The 17,342-nt window shown below is 44.4% G+C and overlaps 4 protein-coding genes across 6 annotated transcripts; 3 read left to right on the top strand and 1 right to left on the bottom strand.

Annotated features, from left to right (window-relative positions):
• The first annotated feature begins 753 nt into the window (after positions 1-753).
• On the top strand, positions 754-9,478 carry LOC6725022 (glutaredoxin domain-containing cysteine-rich protein CG12206). Of its 2 annotated transcripts, XM_039297417.2 has the most exons (5): positions 754-1,133; positions 1,885-3,392; positions 8,622-8,855; positions 8,917-8,982; positions 9,042-9,478. In XM_039297417.2, exons 2-5 carry the CDS (start codon positions 2,124-2,126, stop codon positions 9,213-9,215), a joined length of 1,743 nt encoding a protein of 580 aa, XP_039153351.1. In that variant the 5' UTR covers positions 754-1,133; positions 1,885-2,123; the 3' UTR covers positions 9,216-9,478. The 2 variants fall into 2 exon arrangements, with proteins under 2 accessions (XP_039153351.1, XP_016037974.1); XM_016173021.3 differs by lacking the exon at positions 754-1,133 and having other exon boundaries at positions 1,737-3,392.
• A 395-nt stretch (positions 9,479-9,873) lies between these two features.
• Positions 9,874-11,265, top strand: LOC6725021 (E3 ubiquitin-protein ligase MARCHF5). The gene has a single exon (XM_016173022.3). It carries the CDS (start codon positions 10,003-10,005, stop codon positions 11,239-11,241), a length of 1,239 nt encoding a protein of 412 aa, XP_016037973.1. The 5' UTR covers positions 9,874-10,002; the 3' UTR covers positions 11,242-11,265.
• An 81-nt stretch (positions 11,266-11,346) lies between these two features.
• Positions 11,347-13,391, bottom strand: LOC6725020. The gene is made up of 3 exons (XM_002106015.4): positions 12,690-13,391; positions 11,932-12,632; positions 11,347-11,849 (listed from the first exon to the last, which is right to left on the bottom strand). Exons 1-3 carry the CDS (start codon positions 13,279-13,281, stop codon positions 11,430-11,432), a joined length of 1,713 nt encoding a protein of 570 aa, XP_002106051.1. The 5' UTR covers positions 13,282-13,391; the 3' UTR covers positions 11,347-11,429.
• Positions 13,392-13,629: 238 nt separating this feature from the next.
• LOC6725019 lies at positions 13,630-14,914 on the top strand. 2 transcript variants are annotated; one of them, XM_016173023.3, is made up of 2 exons: positions 13,630-13,917; positions 13,991-14,914. In XM_016173023.3, exon 2 carries the CDS (start codon positions 14,075-14,077, stop codon positions 14,675-14,677), a length of 603 nt encoding a protein of 200 aa, XP_016037971.1. In that variant the 5' UTR covers positions 13,630-13,917; positions 13,991-14,074; the 3' UTR covers positions 14,678-14,914. The 2 variants fall into 2 exon arrangements, with proteins under 2 accessions (XP_016037971.1, XP_016037972.1); XM_016173024.3 differs by having other exon boundaries at positions 13,631-13,917; positions 13,981-14,914.
• The last annotated feature ends 2,428 nt before the right edge of the window (positions 14,915-17,342 follow it).

Raw genomic sequence — 17,342 nt, 5'->3', positions numbered from 1 at the left:
TGCTCTCGAGTTGAAGTCTCAATCGCGGCATCGTCGCACCTGAGCCCCTAAAAACCGAAAACCAGTTTGAGGCCTTGCCACATTCCAGCCAGCCATCCAACTGCCGCTGCCCACTGTGCCCCGCGCACTCTCGATGTCCCACTGTGCAGCTGTGGCACCAAACAATTAACTTTGGCAACAAACGAGTACTGCGCCGCCAGCAGCAGCAGCAGCAACAATAACAATAATAAAAGCGGCGGACAAGTGCCGACGTCGACGTGGGCAGCGACTGCGGCAGAGGCAGCGCCGTCGACTGCGGCTGCGCATGCGCACGTAAACAAATTCTCAGCGGCGCATATTTGTTGCCCTTTTTTTGTTGGGGTAAGGTGACTGTTACACTCATCCTGCAACACGGGCTATGTCAAATAGTTTCAACGCATTTCTGTGCATTTAATAATATATAATATATTAATAATATAATTTAAAAACAATTAAGCAAATGTGTATCAAGTAAATATTCCTAAATAATAGCGCAATAATTGGGATGTATTGTATTTAAGTGTATTTAAACCATCGCCTTGCGCACGCGAAGCTCTTTTATTTTTGTTTTAGGTAATTTCAGCGGCTGCTGCTTTTTTGTGAGTTTCTTGAAAGCAAAAATTAAAAAACCTCAACAACTGGCTTGAGAAAGAGTCGGCGAATGGGCGGCAGACAGAGAGGCAACTATGCGAAGTAGAAGAAGAGGTAAAAAACAATCCCTGGCGAAACACGCCAACCCAAAGCGACTTTGTTGCTGCGGCTTCAGTTGCCAGCGCGATTTTGAATGGGTTGTACGCGCGGCGAGTTCTCAAAAGTCGTGTTTTCCAGCCGATTTCAAAATATATACACAGTAACTGAAGAATCCCAATGAAATCAGAGATTGTAAACACAGCAGCGGAAAACCCAAAAGAAAAACAGACTGCGTGCGTGTGTGCGATATATGGAAAACGCAGCTCAATAAGAAAAATCTCTGAATGTGTAAAACTGTTTTTCCGAATTTTTTGATTTTTGTTTTATTTTTGTGTGTGTCTTTTGGTAAGCTACCAAATGAAAATTGTGTGCAATAAGCGGCGAATGCAGGCCAGCAGCAGCAACAACAACAGCAACAACAACGGGTAAGCGCCGCTCAAATATTTCCAAACAACGAATGAAAAAAAAAAAAAAAACAGAAATACCAGGTTCAAGTGTAACCAGTTTCCAGATTCCAAAGAGAAAAAAAAAACGGAAAAAACCAAAGTCAAAAATGCCGCGGGCTGAGCGCGCCCAATATTTCAAGTTCCCCAGCCATTTAAATGTAAATCCCGACTCGTTCTTAAGTTCGAAGAACATTCCCTGTCGAACCGAAGAAGTTGCTGCACTAACCGATCCGACTTGATATGATATGATATCTGCAGCTGATTTCGTTAGAACAACTATCCTTTGTTTATACTTAACTTGTGATCCATCAATTAATTGCTTATTTACATATACTATGCATAGAAAATAAAGAAAAAATGAGCTACTATCATAAGCTGCGCAAATTTCAGGGTGTTCAGGGTTTCCCTTTTGTTTACGGCATTCTTTTGCCAGTTCTGTCTGCGTTTTGCGGTTTCGTGTTTATCATTATTATGATTATTATTTTTTCTGGTTTCCCATCTGTATTTTTAGTACGCTGGTAAAGCCTTTAACATTTATATTCGGCATCATCTTCGACTTAAATGTCAAGCTCGTGTGGCGGCTAAAACACACTTAGAGAAATGAAAAGTCAGGCTTTCCTCACATTTTGTAGAGGATTTGTCTAAATTTAGTCTAATTTTTAGTCTAAATTTTAGTCTAAATTTTGGTCTAAATTCTATTTCATATTTATTTCATAAATCATCCTTGCAGAATCAACTGCAGCAACTGCGGCAACAGCAATTACTGCGATCGTATGCACGCGGCATTCTAACTGTAAAGCACTTGGCAACGGTCAACTGCAGCGGCAGCGGCAAGAGGCAAGTGGCAAGTGGAACGCACAGGAGCAACATCATTAGCCGGCACTTGATTGCATCAGCTTGGAGCGGAGCCACGAGATATAGGCATTGGATATCTGCGATCGGATATCGACGACCAGATGCTGCAGAACCATGGCGGCAATCACTAGCAATGTGTCGCGATTGGAGCCAATGCGCGGTATTTCCATAATCATCGAATCGCCAGAAGTGGCTGCGGCAACACCACCAGCAGTGGCAGCAGCAACAACAACCGCAACAGCCGCAGAAGCCGCATCAACACAAGTAGCACCAACTGCCAAGAGCAACAGCAACACTGAAATGTCGCTCAAGTCCCAGGCTGGCATGTTGCTGGCATTTGGCGACACAGCAGCAACAACCAAAGATAATTTGGAAACTAGTTACGACACAGCGGCGAAGTCGGCAGCAGCACCAGGGACCACCAAAATCTATCCGCAGTTGCTGCTGCGCATTGGCGGAGAAATTGCCGGTGCAACAGCAACAGCAGCAACAACAGCAACAACAGCAGCATCAGCAGCAACATCACCGACCATAATCAGCTGCAATGGTGAAATTGCCGCCAGTCAGCCAGCAGCAACAGCAGCGGACACAGCAGCAACATTGCAACACAACAACACGGTGAAGATTCAAATCGAAAGCCAGGGTCAGCAGCGGACTCTGGGCAAGCAGATAAGTGTGGTGAAGCTGAACGAGGGCGCGGAGGAGATGCAGCAGCACTTGTGCTACTTGGTGGACACCAGTGGCCAGTACTCGCCCTGCGAGACCTTGGACAGTGGCACGGGCAGCGATCTGGAGGGTCATCCGCAGCAGCAGCAGCAGCAGCAGCAGGTGAGGTCACCGCAGCTGGAGCTGCATCTGCAGACCACGCGGCTGATGGTCAAGGAGGAGGCGGACCACAAGCACAGCCCGCTGGAGACACCGAGTCCCGTTCCGAAGCGAGCATACAGCCTCACCGATGACAGCGAGGAGTGCGATGAGAGCAGCAACTCCTCGCTGAGCTGTGATTCCCTGCACTCCGGTGGTCTGCTGCCCACTACCCTGCTGCGGGACATTCGGCTCAGGGAACGAGCGTCCGGTCCACTGGTCACCAAAGTCGATGGCAGACCGCTGCAATTCGAATCGGATGGCTATTACACATTCCACGTGCGCGAGCACGAGAATTTCCGCAGTTTTGGTTCCAATTCCTCGACGGAGTACGAGGCACAGCCCTTTACGGATGAGCAGCCGGGTGAGGACTTTGCCGGCTATCGGGACATCCGGACGGCGGTCAAGCTCCCCGCCAACTCTACGATTAGATCTGCCAAGGGAACCGTCCGTGGCGTCAAGAATCGTGTGCGCAATGGAGTAGCCGCCTTCTTGCAACTGCAACAGCCCAATGTCAAGGTGAGTTTTGCTAATAAGTAAGCGAGTAAATCAAGTTTAATAAGTTGGTCTGCTAGTGCAAACATTGAGTTAGTCTTTTCAAATGGGAAAAACAGCGAAACAAAGCCCATTCAACAATCAAAAGGCAGGGAAAAGTGCAATCTGCACATGAGTTCGGTGAATGGATACATCAAGCGAATTCATTAATTGCAATTGCATTTCTGTGTTAAGTGAACAATTTCAGCAATGAAAGTCATTAAATTCACTTGCATTCACCACTGGCACTCAAAATGCATAAAAAATGACAGAAGCGATGTTGTCAAACATTTTAGAATGTCAATTCCGAGAAGTTAAAGCTTTTATGTACGCCTTAAATTAAATTATCAAACTTAAAAATATTTTCAGTTTCGTTTGCATTAAATTAGCGCATGAGAAATTCGACGAGGCGTATTTGAATGCCAAAAAACTATTATGCGCCAACTTTGAATATTCCGTTTGGCCAGATGATTCCCACAAACACTCATTCAATTGCATGTGGGGGTTATTCATTGAGAAAGTTTTCGGCATCGTTATGGATTTCTTTTTTATTATTTTGTGTGTGTAATTTTTGAACATTTTTGTATTCGTTGTTTAACTTTTGTCTTTGGGTCGCTGACTTTTTCACACCTACACTGGCAGATCTAGAGATGCATTCGAAACTAAAGATACAAGCATAGTATGCATTATGCAATGCCGATTTGTATGTGTGTGTATATATATACATATATATTGCATGTGAGGGATCGTTTGTTGGCCTGTGTGAAAGTGAATCCAGACTTTTCGGTGATTCATTGCCGCCTGTTTTTTTCTTGGGTTTTCATATTTTTATTTGATTACGATTATTATTGAGAAATTTCTTTCTCGAAAGACAATTAACACCTGACTGCCGCTGTCTATTTGCGGAGCTTGTTGTTGTTGCTTGATTCGCCATTAAGCGGCTCAATATGTCGCATACGCCCTTCATCTCTATATGGATACAAATCCGAAAAGGCAAAAGAAAGCTGAAATGCTGACGGAAGTACGAGGCCAGATAGTCGGCTAGATAAGTTATATAAAGTCCGCCTTAAATGATCCGCCACCTGACTAATTGCAAGTGTCTCTTTGTCTCGTTGTCATATTTCTCAAACTTTTGATTTCGGGTTTCTCTTTTTGGGAAAGTTCTCTTCTAAATGGGGGTTCCAAAAACAAAACAAAAACCAAAATTAATTGACCCATTTTTCGGTGGAGGGGAAGCGCGTCGAATCGCAGTTTTATTGAGCCAGAATTGGCCACGCTCGCACTTCTCAAATACCCTCGATTTTTTGCCCTGTCATCGGGTTGATCTGGGCTATTGAATATCGCTTTTTTTCTCCCCTTTTAAACGCCTTTTTAATGTGAGTTTGCGAAATCAATTTACCAGGCAGGCGGTATCGAGTTAGCCCTGGAAATTGAGCAACTATTACATCTACCTAATATTGGTATCCGATCTGATTGGCTAAGTGACACGCGGGCAAGATACAAGATAGTTATTCAATAATTTCGAGTATCCGTACATTTTCATTATCTAATTCTAATACCCAAACTATTTACCACTTGTGTACATTCCAAAACCTCGGTGGCTTTAAACAACCTTCACGATTTCATATATAAAATACGACAACTTTATCATAGGGCTGTCACCCCAATGACCCCTGAAGTTCATCAATATTTCATCCAAGACTCAATCAAATATTTGACTGTCTCATCGAGTTAAATGTCAACTTCTTGTGCGACTCAAACGTTTTTGTTTGGTGATTTTTCTTAGTCAAATTAGCGAAGCCAACCTTGAAACCAAAATCAATGTATAATTATTGCCAAAAAAAAAAATGAAAGATACCAAATTATTTGGCTAAAAACAGCTTGCATAATTTTTCAAGAAACACACAAATTATCATAATAAAGAGCCACTAATGCGTTAATTATGCAACAACAACAGCAACAAAATCGGATATACTGAGCAGACAGATCGAATTATATTTTATGGGCCGCAGCCGATTCCTTTTGCCTTTTGTTTCAGAGACGAGTTTTTTGCATTTGGAGTGGTGTCATTAAAATATCATTTAGCTAATTTCAGTTTGAGCACAGGCACAAACAAACATACATATGTACATACACATCTACTAATATGATTTTGTGAACAATCATGTCTAAGTTTAAGCACTAATCGGTATGGCCAGAAAACGAAAGTTTATGTGTGTAATGACCCGATGACAAGCCCACTTGCACACGAAAGGCCCCTTCCACAGACCGAAATTGAATCTTTTCCCCAAAAACTGCTATAGCATTGTACAGCACTACAGAAAATGTGGCAAAAAGACCCTTCAACAACACGAAATAATATTTAAAATTGCTGGCTTGCCCTTACCACTAATTTTCATATTTAAATTGTAGGAAAACCATTTAGCTGCTCCCAATTAAGCAAATGAACTTGATGCAGATAAATAGACAATGGAGTAATTTCGAGTCATAAATAGCAAGCCTCAAAATTAGATAAAAAGTCATATCTTGTTCTGCTAATAGTTATAAAAGTATTTGGGCATTGTGAAATTAGTAATCCTGCACTTTTTATCCAAACAAAAATTTGTTATTGAAGATTCACTTGAAAACAAAACAATCCCGCGTAGAAAAATATTTTCATTCAAGTAACAATGCATATTTCTATGTGCCTTCAAACGAAAGTGAAAATGCAAACGAAAATGTACGTGACTGAGTTTCAGATTTATAGCATATTTTGGATGATCTTTTCGCCGTACGAGAGTAAAATATATAAAGATACACTTCGCGCAATTAGGCAACTAAAGCTTGTGGGGCGTTAGCTGCATTTCAATTACAATTTGCATTCAGGGCCAAAAGAAAGCCACCCGAAATGGGCTTATTAAGGTATCCGTCCAATTATTGCCAAATTGAAGCTCGTCCAGGGCATGGCTACAAAAAATACCACAGCCTGGAAACTCTGAATACAAAAAACCCAATCCAACCAAACGAAAGTGAAATGTTTCCACTCGGTCCGCGTACGTGTGTAAATTTATGCAAAAAGAAATGGGTTTTGGTGCATATATTTATATATTGCACATATACATCGTTATATATATCGGTAGAGTTGGGTGTGAGAACCGACTTGTAGACAGATCATGGCGGTGCCTCTACTCAATTCAATGCCATAGGACAAGTGCCTACGTTGGGCTTTGGGATTAGGTCAAAGTGTTGAATAGATCGATGCTGTGCAAAAGCGAAAAGTGTGGCCGCTGCCCAGCGAAATATAAACGGCAAAAATCCATCGATGGCCATCCGAAGGTCCGCGAAAGGGTTATGCAACGCAGTGTGACGTATTAATTGAGTTTTTTTTTTTTTTTTGGGTGGGCACAACTTTCGGGCTCCTTTGAGTCCCAGATCAAAAGCTAGAGATTGCCAAAAACCCTGCCTTGTCGAACAACTGACCTGCTTTCTCTTTCGCTGCTCTTAAAAAACAGTTGAAGATAATGTTTTTTTTTTTTTGTGCTTGGAGTTCTTCAGAAGATGGCCATATTTTTGAGTTGTCATTTGGCCTGCGGTTCACAGTTCAAAGCCTTGTTTTCATTCGCATTCACATTCATGCTTGTGCGCTATGTTTATTTACTTTTCCATTAGATTGAATGGCCAGATTTTGAAGTGATTTGGCCTGCGGTTCACAGCCTCATTCATATTCATTCCCATTCCGCTGGGTATCGCTTGCCGTATTCTCGCGAACATGTTCATTACACTCAGTGGCTTTGAACTCTCGTCGGCGGAGGAGCGACAAATGACGCTTAATGGCAAATGGCCACTATTAATGTACCAGTTTACCAGCTTAACATTTGTTTATGCCCCTCCCGAGCGGCGTTATGTTTGGATATTATATGCCATATATTAAATAACCGCCACCTGAGGCGATCTTGCGACTGGGATCCATGGGACCCGCGATCAAGTGGCAGGGGACTGGAAATTCGACGCGGACTTGCAGCTTATGCAAGTGCAATGCGCCGATGCAGTTCAAAAAAGGCAGAAAGGTGGTCGACGAGTTAGGTACCGTGCAGTTTTTATTAGCTCAGATTTCATATTTCTGGCAAATAGCTGGCTACAACATTCATTTCAGGATTCAGGATCACGCTAAAGTTTTGCAGTCTGTTTGAACGCAAATTTGAAATGTGTCCCAGCTTGCCTCTAAAATTTCGCATCGCATTCCCCCCATTGACGCAAATAGTGTAATAAATAGCCTTCATTTGTTATTAATCAATTCCAATTCCCTTGTGAGAGTGCTTTAAAAGCGACTTTTGCAATTAATTTGATGCCATTTCTCATGTTCAGATCACATTTCACCATCATAACTCTCTGTTTAGTTGCCAAATGTCCTGCTCTATTAATTTATTTTTCCTATACCAATAAATCATTGCGAAATTCGACAACTCACTGAGGCAACTAGTCGCCTCGGGAAATTCGATCGAGTTTAAGGTATCATCGACAGTCTTCGCCGATGAAAATCTAGTTAATCAGGCTGACTAACGGAAGAGACCCCCCTACCACCCCACCTACCGAAGGCGAAAAAAAAAAACTTGTCGGCCAAATCGAGAAAAATGTTTCGCATTGTGCCAAGTTTTCACTTCGGACATTCATTTGCCATTTACACAAATTGGCTATGCGTAATTTTCAATTGGATCCGTTGTGATTGCCGCCAGTTAAATTAGTATCAACGCATTATAATGGATGGCACTGAAAGAACCCGTCTGAAAGAACTCTCTATTCCAGGCTTTAAGTGGCATCCGCTAATTAGTTTGGCAAAGCAACTGGCTCCGTTTCGTTTAACAAGTATTTTTGCTCGGCAATTAGCGGGCGATTTGTAACCACAATTCTCCATGTGGCTCAAGTGTTTTGGCCAAGGCTGTTACCATTTTGCGGCTCCGTGGGGGGAAGGTTAAAGACAAAGGCGATGGAGCAGGCCGAAGATGCCCTCGATCCATTGGCCTAGCTACAAGTTGGCTTTTGTAACAGACATCTTATTTGGGGGTATGAATCAGCAATCGAGCTCATGACAAAAATGAATGATGCTTATTTTGTTTCATTTTAATCATTAACATCATTAAACATTCGAATTTTTAGTTCGGTGGTGACCCCTTTGGCTAAACTTTACTAAAGTTCCCAATCCATTAACATCCAAACCTAATTGAATACCAATTTCAGAACTATATGGAGAAGGATCTGGGCAAAGTGGTTTTGTACACCACCAGCATGGGCATCATCAGGGACACATATGCCAAGTGTGCCAATGTCAAAAAGATTCTGCGCACACTGCTCATAAAGTTCGAGGAGCGGGACGTGTTTATGAGCGTGGAGTACCAGCAGGAAATGCGCGAAAGGATGCACGACGAGACCATCCGGGTGCCACAGCTCTTCGTCGAGGGTCAGCACATCGGGGTAATTATATGCGGATATTCTTGAATGTAAATCTAGATCTTAACGAATTCATCATCCGCAGGATGCCGATGTCGTGGAGCGGCTGAATGAAAGTGGCGAGCTACGACAGCTGTTGAGACCGTACAAAGTGAGTTCCCTAATACTTTCGCTCTAATGGGTTAATGAAATGTTTCGCCGCTTTTACAGTCGATTGCCACTGCGTACACGTGCCAGACGTGCGGCGGATATCGCATGCTGCCGTGCCCCGCGTGCAACGGATCCAAGAAGTCGATGCACCGGAATCACTTTACGGCGGAGTTCGTGGCCCTAAAGTGCATGAACTGCGATGAAGTCGGGCTGGTTAAGTGCCCGAACTGCTGAGGAAAACGCTGCAACGCTTCTTCTATCTATAGTGCTTTTTTTTAAATCTATATCGAAGACATTTTTTTTTTGTACGCAACTTTTGTAGTCGCTTATTATTAACAGTTGTGATATTTGAGAGCAGTTAGAGCCGGAAACGGATGCGAAACGAAAAGGAACGGAACGGAACGGAAACGACACACACACACTCACACAAAGAATAAAACATGTTCATATGTGAATCGAAGAAATATCGAAGAAATAAAAAACGAATTAGACCTTAATGATTTTAACTTTTGACGATTTACAGCAAGTTTTTGGGCATGCATGCTAAAGTGCTACTGCATTGCCCCCCAAACTTATGCAACACTTTCATACGGCTTAGGGGAAGTCCCTCGCAGAAAAGTAGGCAACACACTAGCCCAAAGCAAGCAGAAACGCTAGAGAAGAAAAATAAGTCCCTATAAAAAATTAAGTAATTTTGGTGTTGTTATCAAACAAAAATAAACTAAATATCTTTCTCCGCTCTTAAGTTACCACAATTTTTATTTATTATTATTTTTTTTATCAATACAATTTGTTCTACTGAGCAGATATAGGAAAAATATGTAAAATTCTCAACCCTTGAAAATCGTACCCTATTTTCCCCGATCATATTGCCTGTGAAACTTAGTTCATTCCGCATAATCAGCTCAGCTCGTGCACAGCTTTTATTGTTCATCCAAAATTCGTTGTCTCTAACTTGCTCGTTAACTGCATTCGTTGGGCTATCTTTCCAGCCCGTTCGGTGGTATTGCATTCAGCTTCAATGGAACCAGATCAGGAGATATACAGCCAGCCGGGTAGTAGAATCAGGCCAGCAGAAGGTTATCAAGCGGCAATGCAACACGCCCTTGTCCTTGATATTCATGATTCAGATCATACGGAGACGCGTGGCAGCGGCGGATCGAATCCCTTTCCGCAGGACTCCGAGTTGTCGGCCGCGGATGGAGAGCGCACCTGTTGGATATGCTTCGCAACCAGCGAAGACAACCCACATGCCTATTGGGTGCAGCCGTGCCAGTGCCGCGGTGACACCAAGTGGGTCCACCAGAGCTGTCTGTACCGCTGGATCGACGAGAAGCAGATGGGCAACCGCCGGCAGCCGGTGATTTGCCAGCAATGCCAAACTGAGTATATAATGGTCTTTCCCCAAATGAATCCCTTGGCCAGGGTGCTGGATAGGCTGGATTACGCAGTGAGGCTGACCTGCCCCTTTTTGGTGATCGGAATGTTCTTTTGCTGCATTTACTGGGTTGCCGTCACATACGGAGGCATCACTGTCATCCAGGTGGTGGGTCAAGAACGCGCACTTCAGCTGATGGAGAATAAAGTCATCGTGCTGGTGGGTTTCCCCTTTATTCCCGTGGGGCTGATGCTATTCCGACTGGTGCGCTGGAAAGATGTCGTCTTGAGGGCCATGCGCAGCGTATACAACATTCTGCGCAAGTTTCCCTTTTTCCACAGGACCCAGGAGCCGGAAGCTGCACCGGGGGACTTGGATGACGCGAGCGACAGTTCGAGTATATCGAGCAGTACAGGCAGTTTTCCACCAATCCTACGTAGTCCGTCCATTGCCGAACCCTTCTACATCTCTCGACTCATTTGCGGAGCCTTCTTTCTGCCGACTATTGTCACCACGGTGGGAAATGTGTTCTTCAGGAGCATTGACGACCCACTGCAGCGCACCATCTATGGCGGTATTGCCTATATCGGGATAAAGGGACTGCTGAAGATGTACCTCAACCAGAAGTTATATATCCGCCGCCTAGGGCGTAACGTTTTGAACTACACCGATGGAAACGTAAGGAGGGATGATCAGATGAGGGAAGACCCCGTCGACGGTTCGCAGAATCCCCGGGCCAATGCCAATTACAATCGGAATCAAGGGCCGAATGACGACCGCCAGTTGGCCGGATTTTATGAGAGCATGGATGACAGCTTAAGCGTTCCCACCACGGACTCTGAGGGTGGTGACGCGTCCGACATTCAGGTCATAGTCCAATAAACTTTTATAATCCTTTGCATCCAACGAGCATGTGTCATCAGTTTTTGGCAATGAAATAGTTCAACTGCAGCTTGGATATATACATAGATGCTCCATTATCTATTAACCAGCATATTGTTATATCTTTTCATTTAAATACATCGAATTCAAATTTTTGCAACCTGTAATCATTATAAAGTTGAATTTCATTAACCAGAACTGCAGAAAGGGGGACATTTCTTGTCATGGGCCAAATGCTCCCTGTAGAAGGGCGGCATGGGGCAGGTTCGTTCATCATCAGGACAGAATTTGACGTCTATGCAGCAGCAGTAAGTGTTAGTGATCCTATTAGGCACTAACTGCAGGTTATCCATAAAGATAACTGATTGGTTGTGCAGACGGTGCAGGAATCTCTTGAAGCTTTCATAGGTCAGCTCCCGATATCGCGCGCATTTCCTATCATGATGGTGCGGAAGTCCCTCGCAGAACACCCAATTCCGCTCATTGACCGTTTTCTCTTCGAAGTCTTTTAGCATACGACGAACGGTCGCCGACTTTCGACATTCCGGTTCTCCAAGGGCAATGATCGCCTGACACAACAGTGTGCCCTCCCAAATCAAGGAGCAAATCTGTTAGAAAAATAATCCAATATATATTGCATTTCGGAATACCAATCGAATTGCTTCGTTTTCCCACTAATCAGACGCTCACCTCTGGTATTTGGGCAATCTCGCCGATGCGATCGTTTTCCGGCACGTTGCAAATGGATCGACGCAACCAGGGTGACACGAGTGAAAAGCGGACTTTTTGCATCACCATGGCCGCGAACTTCTTGCGCTCCGCCCAGGAGTAATCCAGCCAGTGGAAGGCGGCGAAGAATATCTCGTCCTCACTGTTGACACACAGCATGTCCTGTTCCAGCAGAGAGGTCACTTCATTGACATCGAACTCGAGAAACTCCCAGGATGCCACAATTGGCAAAAAACTCCTTCGCAACCGCGACAGCATTGCAACCATGATGTCCTGGCAGCGGAAATCCCTGGCCATGATATACGTTCGAAAGGCATTTATCTCCCAAATGTCGTAGTCTTCATTCGACGAAATGATGTTCCAGGCCTGTTTCATCAGCGGCTTCACGCCCAAGCAATAGGCTGCGGCGTAGAACGCTAACAGATTCTGGTTAACGAGGAAGCTTTCTTCCTCGTCCAGCATCCATTCGTAGATGCGGGCTAAAATGGCCATTTCGATTCTTTGCACTGGTATTTGCAAAAATGGACTCGACAATTTGCGAAAATTTCTGGCAAAATGGGTGAACACAACACGGCTCACGAAAAGGAACCGCGACTCAATCTGGATCTCCAGGTCGTCGAACCAGCACATCCTTATCGCCTTCCACATGATTTCATTATTACCTGAATATGTGTTAGGTGGTAATCCTTGAATGTAACTAAGGATGTTGCGGAACTTACTCATCTGACCTGTGTGACTCCTTAAAATGTTCTCCGCCCAGGATTCGTCCAATTTGGCGCTCATCGGCCTCCAGATAACCTCATAGTCGCGGAAAGTGCCACCGGCTCGTAGGATGGGATCCCCGTCAGGGCTAGGTTGGATAGATTCCGCACCTAGCGGAGCGACGCGAATGGAACTGTATTTATTTCGAAAGCGTCTTTGTCGTGAAATGGTCAAAACGACGGAGAAATCGGAATCAACTCTTTTCGGAAACATTACCGGTGGCGGAGGACATTTGATACTCTCGCTGCTCGCCATGCTGGCGACATCAAGCCCACTGCTTACCGAAATACAAAGCTTTGACCTCAAATTGGAGATTGGCGATAACAAATTGGATTCGGCGACCTGCACCAAACTACTGCTCATCTGGAGCGGGACGATCTGTTCATCTATATAACGATACCAATACCAGTTGGGGGTCAGCAATTTGTTGGAACCCTCCAGCTCATTCTTGACCTGTGCCGACGTCGTTCCTTGATCCTGCTCCGTCTGTCTTACATACTCTTCCAGTATGCTATTCCACTGCCTTTTCTTCGACTTGTCCAAAAACATTATCACTTATATATGAAACCAATGCACCAGCGAAGTAATATAAAATATATATAAGCACTATAAAAAATTTGTTTTTTTTTTTTTGTTTGATTTGCATCAACAAAAAGTTTTTTCACGGCCAACTTTTAAGCAAACATTTTTCGTTTCGTCCTTAAGTTTCACACATGCGAAATTTTATTGCTTTGCAGTCTACCCCTTCTACACAAGATATTTCCGCACATAATGGACAATCCATTATCAATGCAATGGTTTAGTTTGAGTACCTTCCTAAAAATTGGAATGGCGATTTTTGTAAACTGGCAGCAGGCATTGACTTTAACTTTGGCCTCTCCAGATTTGTCAGAGCTCCGTGTAGGGCATTATCACACAGCTCGTTCAACGTTTCGGTCGACACATTCTCGAGTCAAGCTGAAGCACTCTCTATTCGTAAAACCAGAACAAATTCAAATTGTAAATTTTACTCTGTCCCTTCTTTACAAGTTTTTAGTTGCCTTTCGATAAAATTGCGTTGAAAAGTGTATTCAAACGAAACCACCGAACAACCGAGCCAGCAGCGGGCATTCCTCAACTTGTTACGAAAGCAATACGCGCAAAGCAAGAAAGCGGCGTTTCGCGTAGCAAGCAAGATTGCTAAAGGTAAGTTAATAGCAGTGGTACTAATACAAGGATAGACTAGTTACGAACTACGAAACCGATTAGCATATTCTAGCACCTACGCACAGTTCCAAGTCGAGCAAGACCGTTTGTAGTAATATTTTCGGGAGACATACTCAAACAGTGACATAACATCAGGATGTCTGACAACTCGGCCGTGAGCTGTGTGCTCAACGTTGTTCTCTGCGGAGCCGCAGGCTTTGGCTTCTACAAGATTGGACCCAGTGAACACCCTTACGCCTTCACAGCCTGTGTGTTCGGCTTCTGCCATGGACTCTTCGGTTTGGTTAGCGGCTTGACCGGCGATGACAATGCCAAGAAGGTCACCGAGACGACCACATCGATCATGGAGATCATCCCGCTGCCGCTGGTCAATGTGGAACTCTATCTAGCCGCCGAGAGCAACAACATCGCCCTGGGCCATGGACTCTTCATTGTGCCGCTGGCCGTCAGCGTGATCCTGACCTTCTTCAAGGGCGAAAGCGGGGATGAGAGCGAAGGAGGCGCCCTTGACACCCTGAAGACCCTGACCATTTTGGGTAACATCACCTCGCTGGCGTATCTGGCGATCAACGAGAGCAGCTGGAACCTGGGCGGCATGGCCTTCCTGGCCTTCATGGCCAAGTTCGGTGCCAAATTCTTCGAGGAGCAGATCAGCGAGGGCAGCGGCGAGCCGGTCAACTATTTGAGTTGGTCGGGCTTCTACTTCCTCACCGCCATGGCCGTCTCTGGCGAAAAGTAGGCCGAATAGGGGAATCTGGGAATCTGGGCAATTCCTAGCCATCAGCTGAGTCAGCAGTAGCCCATGCATAGCCTCTTTTCCCGAAAGCTTTCCGCCTCTTCCTGGACCCCAACACATTCGATCTTGGACGAGCAAGGTGATGAATAAATTATTGGACTGATGCTGCGGCGACTCGTTAATATTTCAATCATTTGGCTTTAATATTTAAGAAATATACATTAATTGGAAACTGGGAAATCGATTCGATGTTGGTTATTTTCAAATGGGCAGCTATTTCGGCGTGACAAAGAGCGAACACTTTTAATTGAGGCTTGTTTAATTGTTGCGGCATTGCATTCCGCTCGAATCGATACGACTCGATTGTGACCGAGCCATTGGGCAACCAAAAGCCCATTGGCCACGCCCAGGGCTTGCCGCCCCCCGCCCGAAAACCGAAGTACAGCCAGCCCGCCCCATTGACAATAAGAACTAATAAATTTTAAGACCTAATGTCAACAAATCGGCGGTAAGTAGGGGCACGCACAATCCGCACAGTGAAGCCCGGCTACCAGGGCAGCCAGCCCTGTCTTAGGGCAGAAGCAAGAGGCAAAAAGCAAAAAGCGTGCTCAATGAGCATGACAGCCACAAAACAAAAGCCAAATAGCCGAAAAAAAAGAAGTAAAGATATAATAAAAATTGTTGTACATTTTTGGGCCGTGTCTTGTGTCTTGTTCATTGTTATTTTTATGACTTAGTGCCAATGGGTTTTTGGTATTTTTTTTTTGGGGTGGGGTTCAAGCCGAAGTTACGTGCTAATTTCTGGCCGACTGACGAAATCGAAACTGAAACTGAAAACTCGGCCCAAGAACTGGTTGTTACAGAAATATTTGTGTTATCGCTGGTAATTGGCTGGCATTGTCTGTTTTTCTTTCGCTTTTCCCCGCCTCGCGAGTGCGTAGTCGTGGCATTGGACAAGTTTTGGAGATCAGGGACCCTGGGCGCTCTTGCTATCTGCCGATCACATCCGCCTGCTAAAAATCAGATTGATTTGTGGAGAGCAGGAGAACGGCGCCACATCCAAACTCAAATGTCGCCAGTCGGCGAGTGCATTTTCCCAGCTTTATACTAAATATTAAAATGGGCTACATTTTGTGTAACTCCGAGTTCAATAACTCCTTGTATTTGCACTATCCACGTCAGTTTTGTCGCTCGTTTTCTGCTCAGCTTGTTTATCCAAAGCCATTGAACGTGAACTGAAGTACTCTGGGATGGAGTGGAGATATGGCCAGTAAGTTGATTGGTTTTTGTGTCCGCATATGTAGATCGATCGATTGCTGGCTGCTCTGGGGGAAATTAGATTTATTACACCAGGCGATGATTAAGGGAATTTGCGGCAAGTGGCAAGTGGCAAGTGGCACTCCAGATGAGCCGGTGGCCCCTTCAGCGGCTCCACTTGCCAAATAAAGCACTGAGAAAGCCGCATTTGGGATAGAATTGAGAGTTTATCAAAATAAAAATAAAAAATAAAATAATATTAATATAAAGCATTGCATATAACCAAAAGGTTAGCTGCTCAAAAGTATAGCTAATTTGTTTTTAACAACTTGAAATGGTTTACTATATTTTTTCAGTCACCCTATTTTCTCCTGGTGTACGGGTACTCCTTTGTGGTCTTTCCCACAGCCTCGGAGCTTGAATCTGAACCAAAATCAGAACCAAAATCAGCCTCAGACATCGGCTATATTAATCTCTTGTTATTGTTGTGCTCTAAACAGGCGGCGGAGATGATTAATCGCTTTTTGGCAGCGAAATACTTCGAGTGGCGCAGCCACTGGGCCCGTCTATCAGTATATCAGTTGTGGGCCTTTTGCGGTAATATTTATAGCACTGATCATATCTACGTGTGTCCAGTACATTTTGAAGTCCCCCTGCCTCCAATGGCCCTTATCGAACCCGGTGAAGGGTTATATGTTTATATGCCGCCCCCAGTTACACCTGTCAGCCGGGCAGTTATCTATATTGCTTTAGTATATCTACTCGTATCGAACGATTGTATTTTTCGTCAGTTGCATTCACGTTTTCCACTGCCAGCTCCATTTTCACCAAATGAAAATACATTTGCCAGGAGTAAGCAATTAGCTGTGGGGAGCGCCATTGTTTATATTTCATCCACGCTTCCCAGTTACTTAATAATGCATAATACCTGGGGGCAATTAAATATTTTATTTGTGCCATCGATTTGGCCGCTTTTCGAACTCCGATCAATAGCTTGGGGTTTTTTTTTTAGCAGGGAATTCTTTAAGGTAGCGCACAGGGAGAAATAATTGTGAGACTAACTTAGAATCAATTTTACAGTGTATTGAATTTTCAAACTGGACAGCTATGTACACATACCAATTTTCATGTCGTTTTGACACCGATAACGGCCATTTTATCGCGGAAAACATGAAGTTAACCATTTTGCTGATACTCGCACTTTTTTGCACCGTGTGCGCTGCATATACTCACACTCGTACACACGGACACATTTTATGGGCCGCCCGAGGGGAAAATTGGCCAGGTACGAGGTATTAGCATTAGCATTCATCGGGCATTCAGGTTTCGCCGGAGCCGGAGCGAAGAATGCCGGCCTCCCCCGCCGCGCCCCCCTCGCCAAGGCAACAGGGTCTTGGTATGCGAATGCTGG

The sequence above is a fragment of the Drosophila simulans genome, chromosome X (assembly GCF_016746395.2).
Source record: "Drosophila simulans strain w501 chromosome X, Prin_Dsim_3.1, whole genome shotgun sequence".
NCBI lineage: Eukaryota > Metazoa > Arthropoda > Insecta > Diptera > Drosophilidae > Drosophila > Drosophila simulans.
Note: the sequence above shows the minus strand (reverse complement) of the source record. Positions and strands in the feature narration are given on the sequence as shown.

Coding starts and splice junctions, on each gene's coding strand:
- LOC6725022 (XM_039297417.2), top strand. CDS start 2,124: ATGGCGGCAATCACTAGCAATGTGTCGCGATTGGAGCCAATGCGCGGT. Junction 3,393..8,621: donor TGCAACAGCCCAATGTCAAG/GTGAGTTTTGCT, acceptor TACCAATTTCAG/AACTATATGGAGAAGGATCT. Junction 8,856..8,916: donor TCGAGGGTCAGCACATCGGG/GTAATTATATGC, acceptor CATCATCCGCAG/GATGCCGATGTCGTGGAGCG.
- LOC6725021 (XM_016173022.3), top strand. CDS start 10,003: ATGGAACCAGATCAGGAGATATACAGCCAGCCGGGTAGTAGAATCAGG.
- LOC6725020 (XM_002106015.4), bottom strand. CDS start 13,281: ATGTTTTTGGACAAGTCGAAGAAAAGGCAGTGGAATAGCATACTGGAA. Junction 12,633..12,689: donor GAGTCACACAGGTCAGATGA/GTAAGTTCCGCA, acceptor ACACATATTCAG/GTAATAATGAAATCATGTGG. Junction 11,850..11,931: donor AGATTGCCCAAATACCAGAG/GTGAGCGTCTGA, acceptor TTTTTCTAACAG/ATTTGCTCCTTGATTTGGGA.
- LOC6725019 (XM_016173023.3), top strand. CDS start 14,075: ATGTCTGACAACTCGGCCGTGAGCTGTGTGCTCAACGTTGTTCTCTGC.